General features: G+C 47.3%; 1 protein-coding gene across 5 annotated transcripts in view; it reads right to left on the reverse strand.

The window, feature by feature from the left end:
* The window catches only part of Ptpn3 (protein tyrosine phosphatase non-receptor type 3), a 109,677-nt gene that overhangs the window by 46,410 nt on the left and 42,805 nt on the right, over window positions 1-20,462 (reverse strand). For 3 of the 5 annotated variants that reach the window (XM_041656975.1, XM_041656973.1, XM_041656974.1), the window contains exons 6-10: window positions 15,419-15,463; window positions 11,534-11,586; window positions 6,407-6,527; window positions 5,261-5,348; window positions 1,255-1,343 (exon numbers count right to left, since the gene is read on the reverse strand). In XM_041656975.1, coding sequence (XP_041512909.1) covers window positions 1,255-1,343; window positions 5,261-5,348; window positions 6,407-6,527; window positions 11,534-11,586; window positions 15,419-15,463 — 396 coding nt within the window. The remainder of the gene's footprint in view (window positions 1-1,254; window positions 1,344-5,260; window positions 5,349-6,406; window positions 6,528-11,533; window positions 11,587-15,418; window positions 15,464-20,462) is intronic. The other 2 variants (XM_041656977.1, XM_041656976.1) reach the window with 2 other exon arrangements.

Genomic DNA, 20,462 nt, shown 5'->3' on the forward strand with positions numbered 1-20,462 from the left:
TAGCCTGCACTTCCCCACAAATACAACGTTTAGTGGTAGAATAAGACAGGTCTTGGGTGACAAACTGGACGGGAATTTCAACTGTCCCACTATTAGCAGCGCGAGTCTGACAGTCCTTACAAACTTCCTTGTCCGTCCTACAGCTTTCTCTGCTAAGAAACCAGGACTAAGAATGGCTTACTCAATGTTTAAGTGGGATAAATAAAACACATAGTAACAAGACTTGGATACGACAACATTCAATAATATGACAGCTGCGATCACAGTTAATACCCCTATAATTTTATTTATAGGTTCCCCCACTGTCATAAATAATGCTGTGATGAACACCTTTGACTCTGTTTGTGAAATTCTAGGCGGTCAAACAGAGGAACAGGTATAAACCTAAACGTATCTGGCAGGCCACAACTCTGCCACCCGAATCTCCTTTCCTCTGAGTTTCTGTGTGGCCACTTTACCGTGCACGCTATACTCTCCTATCTCCCACGGCCTGCCGCACCCGCTCTCCTCCTCCCGCCCCACCCCTGCCCTACACACGTTTGTGCTGTCGTTTATAAAAATGCATTATTTGGAAGGTATAATATTTCTCTGAAGAAGCTCCCTTGCCTGGTACAGTCAACTCAAACTCATGTTGAAAATCAACTCCTTTCTCCCTTTCTCCACCTCTGCTCTGGTTTTCTATGGTTTCAATTGCCTGGAGTTCACCACAATTTGAAAGTACTACTGCCTTGACTCTTTCAAGAGAGAGAGGCCATAATTCTCATTACAGTATACTGTGATAACTGCTTGATTTTATTATGCATTGTTTGAAATCTTTTAGTGGACTTAATTCATAGATAAAACTTTACCACAGCTGTGTAAGCAGAGGGGGAAAACTCCACATACATATAAGGCTTGTATTACCTGCAGGCTCATGACTGTCAGAATCTAGGTCTGATTCCACACACAAACAAGGGGGTGGAAAGATTGCTCAACTCCAAGACCTGCCTGTGCCATTTATCCACCAACTACCCCTACCACAGGACGACTGGCAGTGGGAAGTTAATGAAAACCAAAGTTTACTTTCCCAAGTGCCAAATCCCGATCAAGTTTGGTTTGATTTCAGTTTGAGTTCAGAGTTTACAACTTGGGTGGGGTGGGGAGGGGGAACTAGATTTCTTCAGAGATCAAAAGTTTTGAGATTAGATCCAGCATTGCTTTTACTCGGCATATTTTTAAAGCATGACTCAGACAATTCCAAGCGTTTGCACTCACCAAGGGTAGAAACTCGTACAAATGTATTTTCGGTACACTGCAATGCCCGCAGAAGCAATTCCGATCATTAGATCTAAATTGTGCAGATCCTGGGGTGGGGGGAGGGAAGGAAGAGTCCAGGTTCACAGTGTGGTACAGCCATGCTCATCCTCCGCTAACTTTAAAGCACCCACGCTTTTATAAATAGTAGCATGCATCCACTCAAGAGGGGGAAAGGCCACTGAACACGGGAAAAAGCCCACTTAGCAGCCACTTAAGAGTCAAGCACTTGGCGCCCAGTTCTTCTAAAGTGAACTCACATACATGCATACACATTCACGCACATGCACACACACACACACACACACACGCACAGAGCATATCATGATACCTCGTTTAGGAAGTTACCAGGCAAGAATATTCACTCCACAGAACCAAATATAAAAACACTCTTTCATTTTCAACCATCAGCATTTGGGAGCCACATGAGACTCAAACAGGCTTATTCTCCATACAACGCCATACAAATCTCAACTTCAATTACTGAAGAGGCTTTAGCCATTATTAAATAGACATGACTCTAAATCCAATTAAGAAAGAAATGTTGCTTATGACTCCAACGTAACCACGCTGGCTAAGGGCTTGTGTGTTTGGCACAGCCATATATCATACAGAAGCAGAAGGAAAACACAGAGAATTAAAGCTGTTTTAAATCCACTTGAGTACGAATAAGTAACATTCAAAGGGACAAGGGTTCCTTCCTCGAGTCACACGTGTCTCTGTTGCCAATCAGATGGCTTAACTAGAAACCTAGGGTAGAGCCAGTCACAAGTGAGTGTGAACCTTTGGCCTGCCACTAGTTGCCTATGTTGCTGGGGGCTCAGGAGAGCCTGCATTTTCCTTTTTGCACCTTAAAGTTTCTATCAGGCTGAGAGCAGAGAAAATAACCAAGGAACTGAGAACAGGGCTGTGCATATGACGCTTTCGATGGAGAACCGGCACACGGCAGGTGCAACAGTGGGGCCATCACTTATGAGCAACAAAGGAACAAAGGTGGGTACAGAAACTGGACAAGGAAATGGTGCCGAATCAGAGCAAGTCCTGAGTACTCGCGCTAGGCACCAGGCTAAAACCACACCTGGAAGCAAAGCCAGAATGGCGTGAGGAAGAACAAGGCTGCGGCAAGCCTGACGCTCCCTGAGAGGTGAGGATGAGGAAGGTGAAGACTAAACCTGGCGGTAGAAAGCCATTAATTCCTACTCTGCCATTGAAGGTTTTCCAAAACATTCTATCAAAGAAAAAAATACTTGCAAAAGAGCATATAACTTACCAGTGACATCCCAAAGATGTCACTGTATAAGAGCCAATATATTCCCCACCATTTATGAACCATGTTAGACCCCGTCTAATGGAAAACTCTTGGGACAGAAGTAAAGCAAAGAAGTCAAGTGTTTCTGGAAGCTTCAAACACAATGCGAAGCTTTTTAAACTGGCAAAAGAATCATTTATTCAACTTTCACAGGCTCTAGCTCTCTCACCTGTGGAGCTGCTAACTAAGAACACCAATTAGCAAGGAGCCACCCAAAGGGTTGCCTATAAAAACACCTGGAACAAAGACTAGCCATCAGCTGGTGCTTAATAAATACTGTGCGCGTGTGTGCAGGGGCGCATGTGTGTGCACATGCGTATTTGTGCGTATGGAGGCCAGGACAACCCTGGGTGTCATTCCTTAAGAGCTATGGATCTTGGTCTTGGAGACAGGCCTGGAGCTCATCAGGAAGGTAGCAGAGCCAGCCAGGGAGGCCCAGGGGTCCTCCTGTCTCCGCCTCCCCATCTCTGCCTCTCCAGTGCTGGGATGTCAAGTACAGATCACCTAGCCTAGCTTTTCACTTGGGTTCTGAGCTCAGACTCGGTTCTTTGTGCCTTTGTAACAAGAACTTGATGAAGTGAGTGATCTCCCCAGCCCAATACCTGCTTCATGGTGGGAATGATGTGGGCCAATGGCAGGCAGAAATGTTAATGTTCGCATGATAAGCCAGTGTGGCGGTTTGAATCTGGAACTATTTAGACCAGGCTAGCTTTGAACTGACAGAGATCCTCCTGCCTCTGTACACCTCGTGCTGGGATTAAAGGAATGCTCTACCATGCCCGACCCAGGTCTATATATTTAAGTGCCTGGTGCCCAGTTGGTAGACCTGTTTCAGAAGGATCAGGAGGCAGGGCCTTGTTGGAGGAGGCGTGTCACTGGAGGCAGGGTTTAATGTTTCAAAAGACCCGTGCCACTCCCAGACAGCGCTCACACCCTGCCTGCCTGCTGCCATGCTCCCTACCACAGACTCAAACCCTCTGGAACCATGAGCTCTAATAAATGCTTTCTTTCCTAGGTTGCCTTGGTCATGGTGTCTCTTCAGAGCAATAGAAAAACTACTAAGAATCCAGTGCTGAGGCCATGTCCTGACCACGACAACAGTGCTGAGCGACCTCTCTGTAGAAACAGACTCAGTCTCTAACTTCTAGAGCGGAAAAGTGACAATCCCCAAGGTGATGTAATTATTGGAAGAAATCGTCTACCCGGACACAGAAATGTGCTCAGTGGACAACATCTATGGTCGATTCTATTAAACCAATCCCAGTGTAAAACATTTACCCATCTCGCCATCATGCCCCCATAATTTCTTCTAAAAAATTATTAAGTTGAATAGGGCTGGGGAGACGGCTCAGTCAGCAAACTGCCCGAGTTCCAATCCCCAGCACCCGGGCATGGTTGGGCATGACTGTAACCCCAGCACTGAGAAGAAGGGAAAGGTGTGGATCCCTGGAGCCCACGGAGCAACCAGCCAGTGAGTATCAGATTCAGTGATCGGCGCTGCTTCAAAAGATGAAGGTGGGGCGTGACTAAGAAGACCCTGGACATCCACCTCTGGCCTCCACAAGCATGCCTGCACCTCGCATCTAGCTACACCTACATACATACATACATACACATACGCATACACTACATACATCATACACAGGTGTACACACATAACTGTATTTGAGTAACCAGCTCTAATTAATCTGAGTAACACTTAAGATGTAGCAGATACTCTAAAGTTCATTAAATTGACACTTAAAATGGATTTATAAAATCACACAAAAGTAGAAAGGGGGCCTTTTGTGGGGGAAAGGGGAGGTGAAGAGGGAGGAGAGACAAGAAAGGGCAATGATGGGTTTAGTATGAGCAAAATACAACAATAAGCAAGCATGGAAATGTCACTAACGCCCCCACCCCCGTTTTGAGATGGGGGCCCAGGTTGGCCTCAATCTCACCAGGTAGCTGGGGATAACCTTGAACTTTGGATCCTCTTGTGTCTTCCCCCAGAGTGCTGGAATCACAGACGTATACCAGCACGCCCAGCTTATACGGCACCGGGAATCAAACCCAAGGCCTCTTGGATGCCAGAGAAGCACTCCACCAACCAAGAGACAGCCTGAGCCCCTAAATTCATCACTTTATATGCTTACTAAAAAAAATTTAGAACACAGGAAAATGGGTTTTACCCATTTAGCCATAATATCGAATAGTCTTTGAAAGCTTTTAAGTCTCCTGTGCCTTGATCCTTCAAGTGTGAAAAAGCAAATGACCGAATGACTCAGAAGACTCGGATAAACCAATAAGTACTCAATAAGCTTTCCAAGTATCTCTCTCTCTCTTTAATTTTTTTTTTTAGATTTGTGCTATTTATCATTTCGTGTGCATGAGCGTTGTGCCTGCATGTATGCCTGTGCACCCCACGCATGCGTGGTTCCCAAGGAGGTTGTGAGACTCCCTGTGGGTTCTGAGGACCAAATCCAGGTCCTCTGCAAGAAGGAGAGCTTTTCACACAGGAGGGCTTTTCACACTAAGCAAACTCTCCAGCCCCGCCCCCCCCCCCCAGCTTTTCAAAGGTCTTACTTGTTACAATGGGAGAGAAACAACTCCCCCCAAGGAAGTCTGTGAACTTGCATAATTAGAAATACAATAGTTTCTGAGCTAAAGGATACATACTCTGCCTCCGTGAAGCTCCACGCCGTAGAAGTCAAGGGTCCGAGCTATGTTGATGTAGCATGATTCTGCTTCGGACTGCTTTAGTCCACTGTAAGAGAAAAAAAGAAACTGCAAAACTCACTCAGTAGGTGGGGAACGTTACCTTGAGCTTTTAAAAACTAAAAGTTTCTGGAAAACGCAACAGTCCCCGTAATTGTTATTAAAGGTTCCTAAATGCCTTGGGCTAGTACCCCAAAGCACTCTAACTTAATTCTACTGAAGCAGGTTTTTCTTCTTGTCCATGGACCCTGACCACCTCTGGATTTTACCAAGAAACACGCCCCACTTAATGGGCTCTCAAAGAGGTCTTCAGACAGTGACAACTACCCGTTGCCTTTCAAAATGCCTGCCTACATCGCGCCAAGTTGTTCAATTAATAGGTACTCTTTCATCTTTTTGCCTGTCTATTCTCTCAACAGTGGCCTCACGCTTCAAAGACCAGTGACCCTGTGCTATTTTCGGACGCTGACTTCTGTCCCAGGAGCAATTCCGGGAGAGAGGACTGGCAGCGCCCTCTAAGAAGGTACGCTGGTAGCTTGCCCTTTTTTTTTATGGCTTTCCCAAGAAATGCGGTGTCTCTGGAGGGCTGGCCTGGGTCGGTGTGGTCCTCATTTAATGGGGATAGAGCAGCTGCCACGGGAGCTTTGAGTCACATGAGGCGTGGAAAGAGGGGACTGGAAGTGGGAAGTATCAGAGTCGAGGACCACCCACCCTGTTAGCTCTCCTGTCTGTCCACTCAACAACACCTGAGGGAATGGCCTGTTTTCTTAAATGAGGTAAATGGCTAAAAGGTATGTGTGGTTCAATCAGCTTGGAGGCCAATCAATCAGACTGAAAATGGGGATTTCCTTGAGGAATTAGCCAATACCCATGACCTCTTGAAGGAGGAATGTGCCGGCTATCACCCTCAATTCCTATTGCATTTTTATGCTTCACAAAACCTCAAAAGATGCTAAATATATATTTGCCACCATCCCAGTTTAAAGGCCGAAAGGAAGAAAGAAAGAAAACCACAGGAAGCCAAGGGGACATCAAACACACAAAGTGATACAGTATCTGTAAAGACCCGGTCTGAGTTCCAGCATCCCCCTCACCCCATCCCCGCACCTGTGCTGCTCATGGAGCGACTCCACCTTGCTTAAAAAGTCATCATTTTGATCTGGTATGAACTGGCTGTCGGCAAGATAGCCTGGATGGTGTATGGAAGGATTAAAGTCTCCAAAACGAGCTATTAAGATACAATGGGGAGGGGGGAGGAAAGTCATAATTAGTCTTGCCTCTTCCGTCTGGTCGGCATCAACAAGCATCGATAACATCGCTAGAAATACCTTCCAGGGGAACAGTTCTGATAAGCTCTGAGCCAAGTGAACCAGTGCCTCATTACTTTCCAATTCCACACTTCTAATCTGAACCTCTGCTTAGGGCCAAATTCCAGGCAAGCACAAGGGCGGCAGGTGGAGGGGCGGAGGCGGTGACGTTCACAATAACATGCTTAAAAAGATACCGCCAGGATGCTCTTCCAGGGCACCCAGTGAGGAAGCATTGATATATCTTCATTGGAGTTCGCATTAAAGAGAAAGAAACTGAGACCCAGGGAAAAGAGACTCAGCCCTCATACGGGCTATTTTCAGCAGAGTAAAGACCTAGGTGACATTGGCCTAGGTTGACACCCTACGTTCCCCGCCTGTCCATCCAGTGAACTGCTGAGTCTTCTCTTGAAGCCCGGAAAAGCCAACCAAGTGCTGCAACTGCTTTTCCCAAGCCCAAGGCAGAAACCGCTCCACATTTCCTGTTGGATTTTTTAGCTCATGGAGAGCCTTCGGAATCATTTATTTGCTCATCTGTCTGTTAACTGGTTGTCCCAACCCAACTTCCATGCAACAGGAATAAAGTATAAGCTTCTTGCCTTAGCAAAGTCACTGACAAACATCTGGATCTCAGCATAAGACCAGCGAGCCTTCCTGCGCAGAGCTCGGGGATAACCACTAGGGGGAAATGTTGGCAGCCACATCATACATATTTGCAAAAGCCTGAGGAGCTGGGTGTGGGGGCTACAAAGGAAGTGAATGACATCACCTCACTGGAGGTCTTGAGCAAATGTCCGCTACATCCCCAAAAACATGGGTAATGCTTTATTCCTATTAAACAGATAAGAAGAAAAGGCAGATCTACATCCCTGACTCCCACCACAGAGCTATCTTATCTATTTGCTGAACACAGGCCCCAAACTTGAGATCTCAGGTACCCATGCTTCAGATGATTGATATGGCCCAACGGGCAAGTCCTCTACCTGCTATTCTTCCCACTCTACCTTGATCTCCTAGCCTCTTCTTGGGGCTCATTCCTCCGATACTTTTCTAGACTACTTCCCTTCCCCTCTGCAAGCAGTGTAGGGCTCACACTCGGTGCTTTTCCTCAGAGCCTAAATCCCCAGCAGGATGCAGAGCCCTTAGGGAGAGAAGTGAGCTTCCTTCATCCTGGTCCAGAGCCTGCTCCTGGCAGAGACTCAGAAAACATGGGAAAACTACAGGCTTTTTAAACCTTTACTTGCGCCTCGCAAGTTCTTAACTAGCTGGCAGCCATCTTCAGCCACTGTGTGGAAAGTATTTTGTTTCTTGAATACTATACTTTCTAATCTAATAAGAAAATGTGTTTCAGTTAGCAGATCACAGACAGGACTTAAATAACAGACACTCATCTTCAAACAATCTGCAAAATGTATCAGACAAAATGTAGTTAGTATACCATCTGAGCTGCTAATTTTAAAACTAAGAATTAGTCTATAAGAAATGGATACATCCCAGCACTCGGGAGGCAGAGGCAGGCGGATCTCTGTGAGTTCGAGGCCAGCCTGGTCTACAAGAGCTAGTTCCAGGACAGGAACCAAAAGCTACAGAGAAACCCTGTCTCGAAAAGTCCAAAAAAAAAAAAAAAAAAAAAAGAAATGTATACATAAACCGGGTGGTGGTGGCGCACGCCTTTAATCCCAGCACTCGGGAGGCAGAGGCAGACAGATCTCTGTGAATTTGAGGCCAGCCTGGTCTACAGAGATAGCTACAGTACAGCTAGGGCTACACAGTGAAACCCTGTCTTGAAAAACAAAATAAAAACAGAAAGAAATGTATGCAGAGCAGCAAATACGTGTATGTCATGGCTATAGGACTATAAAGAGGTTAAACTTCAAACTGTCTGACAACCCATGATTTGTTTAATATGACAGCAAAGCAGTGTTTTCTACCTTAGTCAGCTTATACCTTTTAGGCTCTAACAATTTTTTACAACATTATTTCTTTAATGCAAAGTATCCTTTTGTTCTTGTTGTTTTTTTAAGACAGGGTTTCTCTGGCTGTAGCCCTGGCTGTCCTGGATCTCACTCTGCAGACCAGGATGGTCTCGAACTCAGAGATCTGCCTGCCTCTGCCTAAGAGTAAAGGCCTGTGCCCACGATGCCGGGCCTGCAATGACTTTCTGTAGCCACCCTTCTATCCACCTCCCACAGTGGGAAGTCTGACGGCAGAAGCAGGCAACAGGATGTCTTAAACACAGGTCTTTAATTTTTCTCTAATAATAGCTTATTGCCTATCATGGGTGACTTTTAAATTTAGTTTTTATTTTCCATGTTGTGTAGGGAGGTCAGATGCCAGCTTTCAGGAGTGAGTATACTCCTTCCAGTGTGGGTTCCTGACTGAACTCAGGGCATCAAGCTTGGCCACAAGCACTGTTATACAAGGAGTTATCTGGCCCACCCTACAGACAACACGGTTTTCTTCTGGACTGACAGGAAGACACAGTAAGAGTTAAAACTATACAAAGAGTTCTTCCTACAGTGGTTAATGATCTCCTCCCTACCACTTTCCAAAGTAGAACAGACATTTCTAGTCCTGTCCGACACCATGAGGCCCAGGAGGTCAGGTCACACAGATAGAAGCCAAGACCCAGGCAACACGGCTTCCATCCCTACCTATTCTCACTGACTCGGTCAGTGTTGGTCCGGCTATGAGGAACTTTTGGCTATGGGCCACCTTGAACTGCATTCAGTATTTAATCTGAAGCAGCCATATTGCCACGTTCCAGCATCACCGTCATTCACAGGTGGGAAGCGGAGGTTCAATGACAAATGAGTAGGGTAAGGCTAAACCGAGCACAATTCTCTCCTTCTTCAAGTTCCTGCCCCTCAGCCCTGGTCCTCCAGCGGTGAACACCCACCTTGTCTTCAATGTGAGAAGGTCAAGTCCCTGCCCCCCGTCACTGATCAGTCCAGTAGAAACCAGGAGTCATAAATCTAGAGACTGATGAAAACACGCTGACTCTGGCTATGTGTTCAGAAAACACGCTGTTCTCTGGGCATGACATGCCCGGCACCATCTTAATCACAGCAGCCGTGATCACTATCCCGGAGCCTCACAAGACAGTGCCTATTAACTCCTATAAGGAGTGAGGGTCGCCAGGCTGTAGCACTCATTCTCTCCCGCCTACTACCAGCCACCCTGCCCCAGCTCTTCCTGGTCTCAGCGGGTGCTGACGTACATAGGTGGATGCTAACCGAAGGGGTAGCTCTATTCATGCAGCTTTTGGGGAGGCCATCACCCACGTCGGGTGGAATTTGGTGAGGCAGCTCTTTTTAAAGTCAGCCACGCTCCTTTAAGTATAAACCCGGTGGTCAACTAAACTGGATTTGGACGGGATAGTTTCTTTGGTCTGTGGTTGGTGCCCTATTGTTGGCTCATGGCTTCCCAGGAAAAGTCACACACTGGTTATCCCCCATGTGGGTGCCACAGGCTGGTCTGCCCCAGAGGTGACACAGAAAGAGAGCAACCTCTTTTGAGTTTCTCATCCTGAGAAGAGGAGGCGGGGGAAATGGGGCTGATGCTGGGTGCCCGCCTGGCTAGGAGGCTAGCTGAATGCTCAACATCGTGGGGTCCAACCCCAGTAGCCTCGTTCTCCCACTCTGGTTCCATGCAGAAGGCAGGTAAGCTGTGGGTTCACCAGCAATGTTCTTCACCTCTCTGGTTGCTATCCTGGTTGCTAAGGGAGGACGTGCACCTGGGACCTCCTCAGCAGCCTTTTTCCTTTCTCTCTCTTTTGCCGTGATGTTTCTGAGGCCACAGAAAGATGGGTAATTGGGTCTGCATCTGCTCTGAGACCTGGTCAGAAAGACCTAGGGTGCTTCCTTAGCCACCTGCCATGTCGGCTGAGACCTCTGGAAAAGGCAGAGGGGACAGACACTCCAGTCTTTGGCTGCTACACAGATCAATACAAGTCACACGGTGCTCTATGCTGGCACCACACAGCGAACAAAAGGCAAAGTGGCATTTCACTTGTCATGGGATCTGACACCGAATACGATTAACTTTTAATGACAGAATGAAGAGATTTCTTCGGTAGCTTAATCAGTCTTAGAGGAAAACTTTATCTGGATTTTCTATCCACAGTGGTACCCGTAATTATGTGTGGCTTGTTCAATTGGAAATGCACAGAAATTGCAGAACCAAGATGGGGTTTCAAAGATTTAATTAAAAAAAAGAAAGAAAAGAAAAAGAAAAAAAACCCTCAAAAATAGCTCATTCATTTTTTATGCTGATTATATATTAAAATAATATTTAAATGGGCTAAATCAAACATTCAAATTATCTTCTTCATACATATTTTTTTAAGGCTAGCCTCAAGCCATCCAGGCTGGCCTGGAACTCACCATGGAGCCAAGAATGACTTTGAACTTGTGATCTTCCTGCTTCTGAATGGTCACAGACCATTGGCTACACTGATGCTCTGAATATAAATTCATAAGATCTCAGCAGCACTTTAGATGGGCATCAGGCAAGGAGCAGGGGAGCCTTCCAGCAAATTCTGTTAACCCAGCTGGGTCTCAGTTTCCATGTTCGGAGGGGGCAGGAGATATAAATATTGTTCCACAGGGGTTTGCATGGAGAGCAGTTCCAAATACCTGGGCAGAGGCTCTGGAAAAAGCCGGGTGTAGCTGCCTGCCGTTTCATAGCTCCCTGGGGGAATACAGACACCACACCGCTCCTTCCCCCGCCACACTACTGTCCATTTGATATCCCCAAGGAAGAGGAGAGTGTGGGCCAGGTTAAAAGCTTTACTCTCAGGACAGCACGAGGCGCTCCATCCCAGGACCCTGGGGGAAGAGACTACCTCAAAGAGAGCAGCCGGGGGTTCCTCAATATGCTAGCTGGAACGAGATGGCCACCACCTAGTCAGTCTCCCTCAACTTACATTGTACAGCATAGGAGGCTAGAACCACGGCTGAGTTGAGAGGGCACGTCAACCTGTCGGGAGAGATGAGGATGAGGTGAGACAGAAGAACCATGGGCACGCATAAATCACAGACAGCCTGTGGCTTTCTTTGTTCCCTTAACTGTTAATGAGCAACGTGAATCCTAAAGGCAACTGCAATACAAACTGTTCTCAAATGACACAGGGAATACCTTAGAGAGTTCTTTGATTAAAAAAAATAACTTTTGGTTTAAAATTATAACCATCACAAAGGCCAGGATGCTGACGGTCTGAGGTTGGGTGGCATGCTCATATTGCAAGAGGGAAAGGGAGAGAATAGAACCTGAGATGCAAGCAGCCTTCCATGCTTTCTAATAGACCCAAGATTTGCTGGGCTCTGACTACCTCTTACAGGACTCTTGGATGCGTCTGTCCTGGAATGGTGACACCTTTTAAAATGGAAAAAATAAAAGGGGGAAGAAAGGTATTCTATGCTTTAACAATTGCAATTACTTAATTCATTAACTCCTGACGATTCCTCAACCCACGGACCTTGCTGAGGTTTTCAGGACTCAACCATCTGCCTGTCTCTCTGTCTTCTGCCACCCATTAGGAATCCAGGTCTGGCCTAGATTTGTTCTTATTTCCAGTTAACCTCGCTGCCCCGCCTCCCCCAGATGCCTGTTCTCAGCGCCATCACCTGTCTTTGTTCTTTTTTTTTTCTCTCCATTCAAATCTGACTCTGTGGTCTGCTCAAGACCTCAGCCACCAGACCTGGAGCAAGGGCCCCTGCTGGGCGGAAGAATGGGCTGGGAAAAGCGTCCTTACCAGCAACACTGGCAGACAATGAGATTTTAAAAGCATCTTCCAGCCTGGTGGCAAGCGGAGAGAACATGTAGTTTCCATGGCAGCCTATGAAGTTCGCACGTGTGAGTCATCACTTGCCTGTCTAATGGGGTGGCCCCCAGCAGTCCCCCTTTCTGTCCACTGTACTCCTGCAGGTTCTTGAGGTACATACGAAGGTTGCATCCCCTATCGGAAGGCCCCCTGGTCCACGAGTAAAGCAATTCTGAGTGTTCCCGTGGAAACTCGTGTCTCTCTGGGTCTGTGGATGCTCCTAGGTCTGCTCATTATCTGCCCATTCGGAATCATAGCATCTTCAGGAGAGCGGGGAGACAGGTAGGTGACGAGCACAAGCGGCCACTCTCCTACCAAGATGAGCTTTGCTTACTGTCTAGCTAGTGTCTTTGCTAGAAGATGGATTTGGGCGACAGCCAAGAAACAAGCTATGGAGGCAGAAACTAAATGGAAAGAACCTATGGAGACTGAAGAGGAAAAAAAAAAATCCCATCTGGGTGGTGGTGGTGCACACCTTTAATCCCAGCACTCGGGAGGCAGAGGCAGGCTGATCTCTGTGAGTTCGAGGCCAGCCTGGTCTATAAGAGCTACTTCCAGGACAGACTCCAAAGCCATAAAGCCACAGAGAAACCCTGTCTCGAAATACCAAAAATAAATAAATAAAATCCACAGAATGGTCGCTGTTCAAATACCTAGTCTAGAGCAGTAACAACCTGTATTCTCCTCTCAGGGTTCCATCTACTCCCATGCAGACTTCTTTCTCTGGGGTTCAGGCCTCCGTGTGTCAAATAAAGGGACTGCCCTGGATGACCCATCTCTGCAGAGAAGAGATGGTCCTACAGTACCAGTTACCAGTGACTAGTCAAACCAGTCAGAAAAGTTGATCTCTCAAGGCAAATGCTAATGGGACCACAATATCCTTGGCCACAGATGTCCTAATGCACACCTGGGATGAGCCTGAGAGCAGGTGGTGGGGCCACCTGGGGAGCTAACAAGGCACTACGGGGGGCCTACTTCAGGGTGTAGATTCCTCCTAACTCATCTGGATGCTCCAAGGGAGCATCTTGTTTGGGAAAGCAAAAAGGAGGACAATGTAGGCCCAGCATTCTGAGTATAGGAAGGCTGAAGGGGAGGCCCTGGCCAGGTGGCCAGCACGGGCTGGAACCTGCCCCATAGAACAGGCACTAGGACAGTATTTATGGAAAAACAAGGTGTCTGAACATAAGGGAGCCATGGAGCGGGTTTCCATGCCTGCAAAGAACAGCCCAAGAAGGGGAGCCAGGCATGTTCTGAGGAATAATGAGATTGACTCACAATACAAAAGAGGAGTCCCCAGCTCTGGTGCACAGCTTGTGCTGGGTGGTGAAGGGATGCAATGGGGAAAAGATACGGAGAGTTCATGATGCTCCTGTGGGGTGGGCTGTGATCACTAAACAGTCAGCGGTTCTGCTAGCCCCTCACGGAGACTCCCGTCTCTGGCCTGCAGGACCGGAGCAGAGGGAAGCGCTGGTCTCTTTCAGCCTCTCCGTGTGCACACAGACACCATGTCTGACATATCGGCCCTCTGCTTTAAGACCTCGCAGCTGCTCTGTCCTGTCTGGTGGACTGTGATACCCGCCTCCAGGCGGGTATGAAAAGCCCGCCCTCTGTTTTCCTCCAAGTCCACCACATATGGCTTCCAGCTGGAATGGGGGATGGGAGAGCCTTCTTGCTGTCCAGGCGAATCCAATTTTTAGTTTCTCCACCAACCCTAAATTTGGCTTATCTCCAGCAACCCACAGTGAATTTTCTAGGCCACAGTAGCAGCAGAGCTCCTGAAATCCTCGGTCAGCTGTGACCCCCACTACCCACACTGGTCTCACTGGCCTCATGGGCTCCTGTCTCATGTCACCCGGCACAACTGCCAGCCTCCTTGTGGTGCGGCAGTCCAGTGGCCTCTGATGACCCTCGGCAGTAGAACTAAAGTCCCAGGAAGAAGTGGGGGTGAGTAGAATGGAAGTAGAGGGGGCTCTTTTTCTGCTGTGGATTTTTTTCATAAGGCAAGAAAATGCTAAGGCACCAGCAGGTCAGAGGGCTCAGCAGACAAGGGCACTGCTGCATACGCCTGGTGACCAAGTTCAATCCCCTGAGCCCGAGTAGAGGTGGAAAGAAAGAACCAACTCCACATGTGTACGATGATGTATATGTGAACACATAGGCATATGTACACATGCATTCATTCATCATGAATATATGCACACATAGGCATATTCACATGCATCCATTCATCAAGCATAACATATATGCACACACAGACGAATGCACACGCACATTCATTCATCATACATATATGCACACACAGGTATATGCACACACAGGCATATGCACACATAGGCATATGCACATGCGCATTCATTCATCATGCATATACACACAAAGGCATATGCACATGCATATTCATTCATCGTGCATATATACACACACAGGCATATGCACACACACATTCACTCTATCTCTAACAATAATAAATATACATATCTTTAAAAAGAAAGAAAGTACTAAGGATTTGGAAGACGGGGTTCTGTGGGCTTGGGATTTTAATTGTGTTTCTAGCCACTCACAGCTACCTTCCAAGTGAGACGGCCTGGATATACCCAGAGTCCTGACTCACAAGCAGGTGCTCACATCTGAACACAATTCCTTCCAAAGAGAAGAGGAATCACCCAGAAGTACCACGGGCTCAGCAGCGCCTCTAACTTGCACCTTTCTGCTACCTGAACTAAGGCCCATTTCACATCCAGTGTCTTTTCTTCCTCTTTAAAATCCCCAGGTCTCTACCAGAAAGACCCCTGGATCTTTTGTAATAAGAATAGAATGGAACAAAGTTTCTCGACCGCTAGCCTCTGTAAACCAAGGCGGAGTTGAAAACAGCCCAACATACGGGTTTTGTTTAAATTGAATTCTGTTGCCAGGAATGAGTGCTCATTAGATTAAAACCAGGAATCTGGCTAGCCTGACAGGAAAAGAAGAATACGAAATTCTCATTACCTTCCTTCGCAAACATCCATCTTCAGTTGTAAGAAATACAGATGCCTGGGAAACAATGGTGTTTGTTAGCGAATGCTCAACGTGCAATAAGCAAGCAGCAACAACAAAAACGCACTTTTAAAAAATATACGTACGCAAATACCATTTTACCTATTTGAAAACCTGCCTAGGTGCCCTGTGCTAGGGCGGGCTGAGGGGATGGATGGGGTAGGAGTCAAGGGTGCCCCACTTGCAGCATGAGCCTTCTTAACTAGGCATGGGGACCCCCAGCATTCTGTACAAGCTGCCCCACACACTCACAGGTCACTGCTCTAAACACCGAATGGGCATGTCTACTCCCCCCCCCCCCCCCGCTCCTCTGTGTGAAACTAAGGAGGTGGGCCTGTGAAGATCACATCTTGACTGTGGTGAAACATCCAGCAGAGCTTTTTCCTGTAGCCTAGGAACAGGTGCTGGAGCAAAAATATTGGTAGCCTTGTTGCCAGGACCCAAAAATGGCAGAATCAGCCTTGAAAGCCCAGAGCTCTTCTGGGGGCAAACTGTTCCAGGCCCCTCAGCCGTGCAGGCTGCATCTTTGCCCTGAGACAGATAGGGGGGAAGAAAGGAGGCCAACATCAACAGCCCTGGCAAGGCCAGGAAGCACCGTGGAGGTATTTATATTTAGGGACGCGGCATACATGTGACGCTTGGCTCCTCTCCCCCACTCTTTTTTAAAACCCAGAATCAAGCAGGATTGACATTCCAGGGTCTAGCCAAAAGTGACAAAAGGAAAACCTCTTGAAAGCTAATACAGACAAGCGCAGAAGCGCGGGGGGGGGGGGGGGGGGGGGGGGGGGGGGGGGGGGGGGAGATCAGGCTGGCAATTTAAACAAACCAGGCTCATATTCCTCGGGGTTGAGAAAGGTCAGGGAGCTGGCTGTTTTGAGACCTGCATGCTTCAGACAGTATTGCAACCTCCTATCTGCAGCCTGGGGCTAGTGCCTGGCTCTGTGGCTTTCTTCCTCATTTCTGCATCCCAGTCAATCTGTGAGGCTGTAACACCATCTCTGTTTAACTTCTTAAAACGTTATGATAAAGAACTTGCAAGAAAAAAAATCGTACTACAAAATTAAGCAGCCCTAAAGGCTATCTATCTCAATGAACTCGCTACAGTCTGGGGGAATGGATGCTCAGAGAGGTTTTATGGATTAGCTTTGCTTTCTTTAACCTGGACATACATGCTCCGAGAAAAATCTGTGTGCTACATATAAGTCATTACCATGTCTTAATAGGATCTATTATCGACACTCTGTATTGTGTTGAACCTTGGGCACCGTTAGATGGTATTAGTCACACAGGCATAGGAGTAGTTCACCTTTCTGTCAACTTGACTGCATTTAGAAAATCACCATGGAAACACACCTCTGGGTGTATCTGACGGCTTTTCCAGAAGTTTTAACTGGTGATGGAAAGACCCGCCCTGAATCTGGTGAATGACTCATGAACTGAGGTCCCAGACAGAATAAAAGAGGAAATGATCCAAACACTAGTATTCACCTGTACTTCCTGACTGTGGGTAGCATGCGATCAGCTGCCTCCCACCCCTATCGCCATGCCTTCTACCGTGAGGGACTGGAGCCTCTAGAACTGTGAGCCGAAGTAAACCCTCTTCCCTCTCGTAGCTTCTCGTTGCTGTTTAAGGATTTGGTCACGGCAATAACGAACGTAATAAAATACTCATGCTAACTCATGCCCACTCCATCGTGGGATCATCTTTTCCACCTAGGAGAACATAGCCAGTTCTTTCTAGTTTGTTTCTATGTTTACCCAAGCTAACATTCAATCAGAATTAAGTGTTCTCTCCCCCTGGAAGGAAACGGGGAGAAAGAAGAGAGAGGCAGAGCTGTAGTTGATCCACTGATAAAACCTGGGCTTTCATTGACGGACAGAAATGAGACCATAAACATTCACCAAATGCCACCTGGTCCTTGGCAAAGCTGAGTCAACCCCACAGCATCATGTGTAGAGAAATGAGAATATCAGAATGCACCCCAAACTTAGGAGGCTTTATCATTTCCCCCAGGAGTGCAAACTGTAATTAGAGATTGCCAGTAAGCAGAATGCTGCTTAGAATGATCTAAATTTATCAGTAACAGCAGTTGCGGAGGCTCACGATAAACAGTCAAGTAAGTGCCCCCGAGAAGAAAGGAAAGCGATCAATGGGAGCGACTCGGCATGTCTGACTTTAGCAATGTTTGACCCCCCTTTGAGAGTGCACTCCATCCAAATCCAGTGACGGCTGCCTGTCAAGATGACACAAACTACAACCACCCAGAAAGACAGTCTCAATGAGGTATGGTCTGCATCATCTCAGCCTGTAGGCATGTCTGCGGGGACAGCATTGATAAGCTAATCAATATGGGAAGAGGCAGACCATTGCGGGCGGTACCATTCCCTAGCAAGGGAGTTCAAACAAACCCCTTCCTCTCCTCTGTTGCTTTTGGCTAGGTTGTTTTAGCACATTCACAGAATTTAAAATGGAACAGACCTCAACTTCAGGAAAAGAAAAACAAAATAAAACAAAACAAAACAATGACTTGTCTCCTGTCCTAGATAAGAAACGAAACAACCAATGTTGTCATCACTACATCCCTTCTTTGGTTCTTTTTCTTTCTTTTCCTCTCCCCCCCCCCCCCGTTTTTTTCAGTTTTTCAGCCCTGGTTATCCTCAAACTTACAGAGATCTGTTTGCTTCTGCCTCCCAAGTGCTAGAATTAAAGGCATGTGCCCCCATGCCTGGCCCTTTCTTTAATTCTTGGGAGCCAAAAAGGAAACTCTTCTTTGGAGTGGCTATGAACCTAGAGCACATGAAGATTATATGTGCCAGGAATAGAGGTGAAAGCCTTCATACAAATTAAAGAACAAAAATCAATCCCATGTGTGAATTAGTGGAGGAATCTAAGGCCCATTCTAAGAAAAAGATGACCTAGTCCCAGCTGCTCACTGGTTAAAGGAACAGTATGCTGCCCTAGTTCTTGCTGAATGTGATACCTGGTACCCACTGCTCAGGAGGAAGCGGTTATAGTGGCTGCACGCTATGCACCTTAAGGTGGGAGCGGATGTGACATCAGAACCAGTGACTCTGATGAGGAACTGACCTGTAACTCAGGTAAGGAAAAGAATTGGTCTATCATTCATCTCCAGTTAAAATCTGCTCCCCATCATAGCCCTGTGTGTTCCCGTCCCTACAGCTCCTCAGAAGATCTGAAGGTAGCCTCTCCTCACAAGGATTCTCTCTACCCTACATTCCCTAGATGTCCCCTGAGGGCAGGAAGACTCACTCCACAAGGTTTCGGCTTCTTTCCCGTGGGGGCGTAGAAGCTGATGGCCATGAAGGGCATTGGACCATGAGATAAGGTTGATCCTGGAAGTATCTCCGGCAAGTCTTTCTACTCAGAGACCTGCAGACAGGGAGTCTCACACCTGGGGCTCCGGCACTCCAGGAAAGAGATATGGTGGACGGTGACAGTCACCATACATGAGCTGGAACTTTTTAGCTGAGCAAAAATCAATTTGGTGAGCCACAATGGTCACTTAAAAAACTAGCACATGTACATATATAATTCTTCAAGGTTTGTTCTTTTTTTTTTTTTTCTAGATAGTGTATTGATACGTTGCCTAGGCTGGTCTTAAACTCAAGGGATCCTTTTGCCTCTGTCTCCCCAATTATAGATGCTGCCATTGTGTCTGGCTCTTTGTGGAATTCTAAAGCATCCCTCAAACAGAATCTGCTATTTCAGATTGTTCTGAAGAACCCCTGGTAAGGTAGTTTAAAACATCATCCTGACAGATGATGCTACCAGTTTTATGTCAGTCAGCTTACGACATGACGTGCTCGGTTGAGACTCTGAACAGTACTGTTCACCAGAGTAAAGAGTCATGTGGTGATGGTGGTGGTGAGGTGGTGTTGGTGGTGGTAGTGGCGGTGATGCTGGTGATGGTGGTGGAGGTGATGGTGATGGTGGTGGCGATGGTGGTGATGGTGCTGGTGGTGGTGCTGGTGGTGGTGTTGGTGGCAGTGGTGGTGATAGTGCTGGTGGTGGTGGTGGTTTTGGTGGTGATGATGATGCTGGTGGTGATGGTGATGATGGTGCTGGTTGTGGTGGTGATGGTAATGGTGAAGGTGGTGGTGGTGACGGTGATGATGGTGGTGGTTGTGGTGGTGGGGTGGTGGTGATGGTGGTGATAGTGCTGGTGGTGGTGGCAGTGGTGGTGATAGTGCTGGTGGTGGTGGTGGTGGTGTCGGTGATGATGGTGGTGGTGATGATGGTGGTGGTGGTGGTTGTGGTGGTGGGGTGGTGGTGATGGTGGTGCTGGTGGTACTGATGGTGGTAATGGTGATGATGGTTGTAGTGGTGATGGTTGTGGTGGTGGTGGTGGTGCACCAAAATGATTCAAAGCAGCATGCACTTCACTGTGATTTCCCAAGGAGCCACCCAGGCCTCCCTTATCCAGGCTTCACATTTACCATAATAATAAACACAGTCCAGCCCCAGGGCCTGCCTCTGTGGAAGAAAGAAGCACATACACAAGAAAGAAAAACAGAGTAATAAATGAACAAGTGGCCTTTACACATATTAAAAGCTAAAATATGAATGCTGTGTGCCATTAAAAGGAAGAAAGGAAAATGAGAGAGCGGTTTATGTCTAAGCTAATGGCATCTCTTTGGTGGGAGTTTTCTGCCATAAAATAGGATTCAATAATCCAGAACAGCTTCTTCTTCCCAGGGAGACAATTTCCCTCCTTAAGAATAACAAAGGGGCACATAACTAAGGGGCTCAGTGTGGCATACAACAGGGGAAGCGGCTGGCACAGTCTTCCATCCCAAGGCAACATGACTTTCTTACTGCACCCTTCCCATGCCATCCATCCTGCACGCCCCAGTTTCCCTATTCCTTCCCTTCCCTTCCCTTCCCATTCCATCCATCCCGCACGCCCCAGTTTCCCTATTCCTTCCCTTCCCTTCCCTTCCTTTCCCTTCCCTTCCCTCCCCTCCCCTCCCCTCC

Source organism: Microtus oregoni, unplaced genomic scaffold (assembly GCF_018167655.1).
Source record: "Microtus oregoni isolate MIOR12 unplaced genomic scaffold, Mior012 000008F_ref0000371, whole genome shotgun sequence".
In the NCBI taxonomy this organism is placed as follows: Eukaryota; Metazoa; Chordata; class Mammalia; order Rodentia; family Cricetidae; genus Microtus; species Microtus oregoni.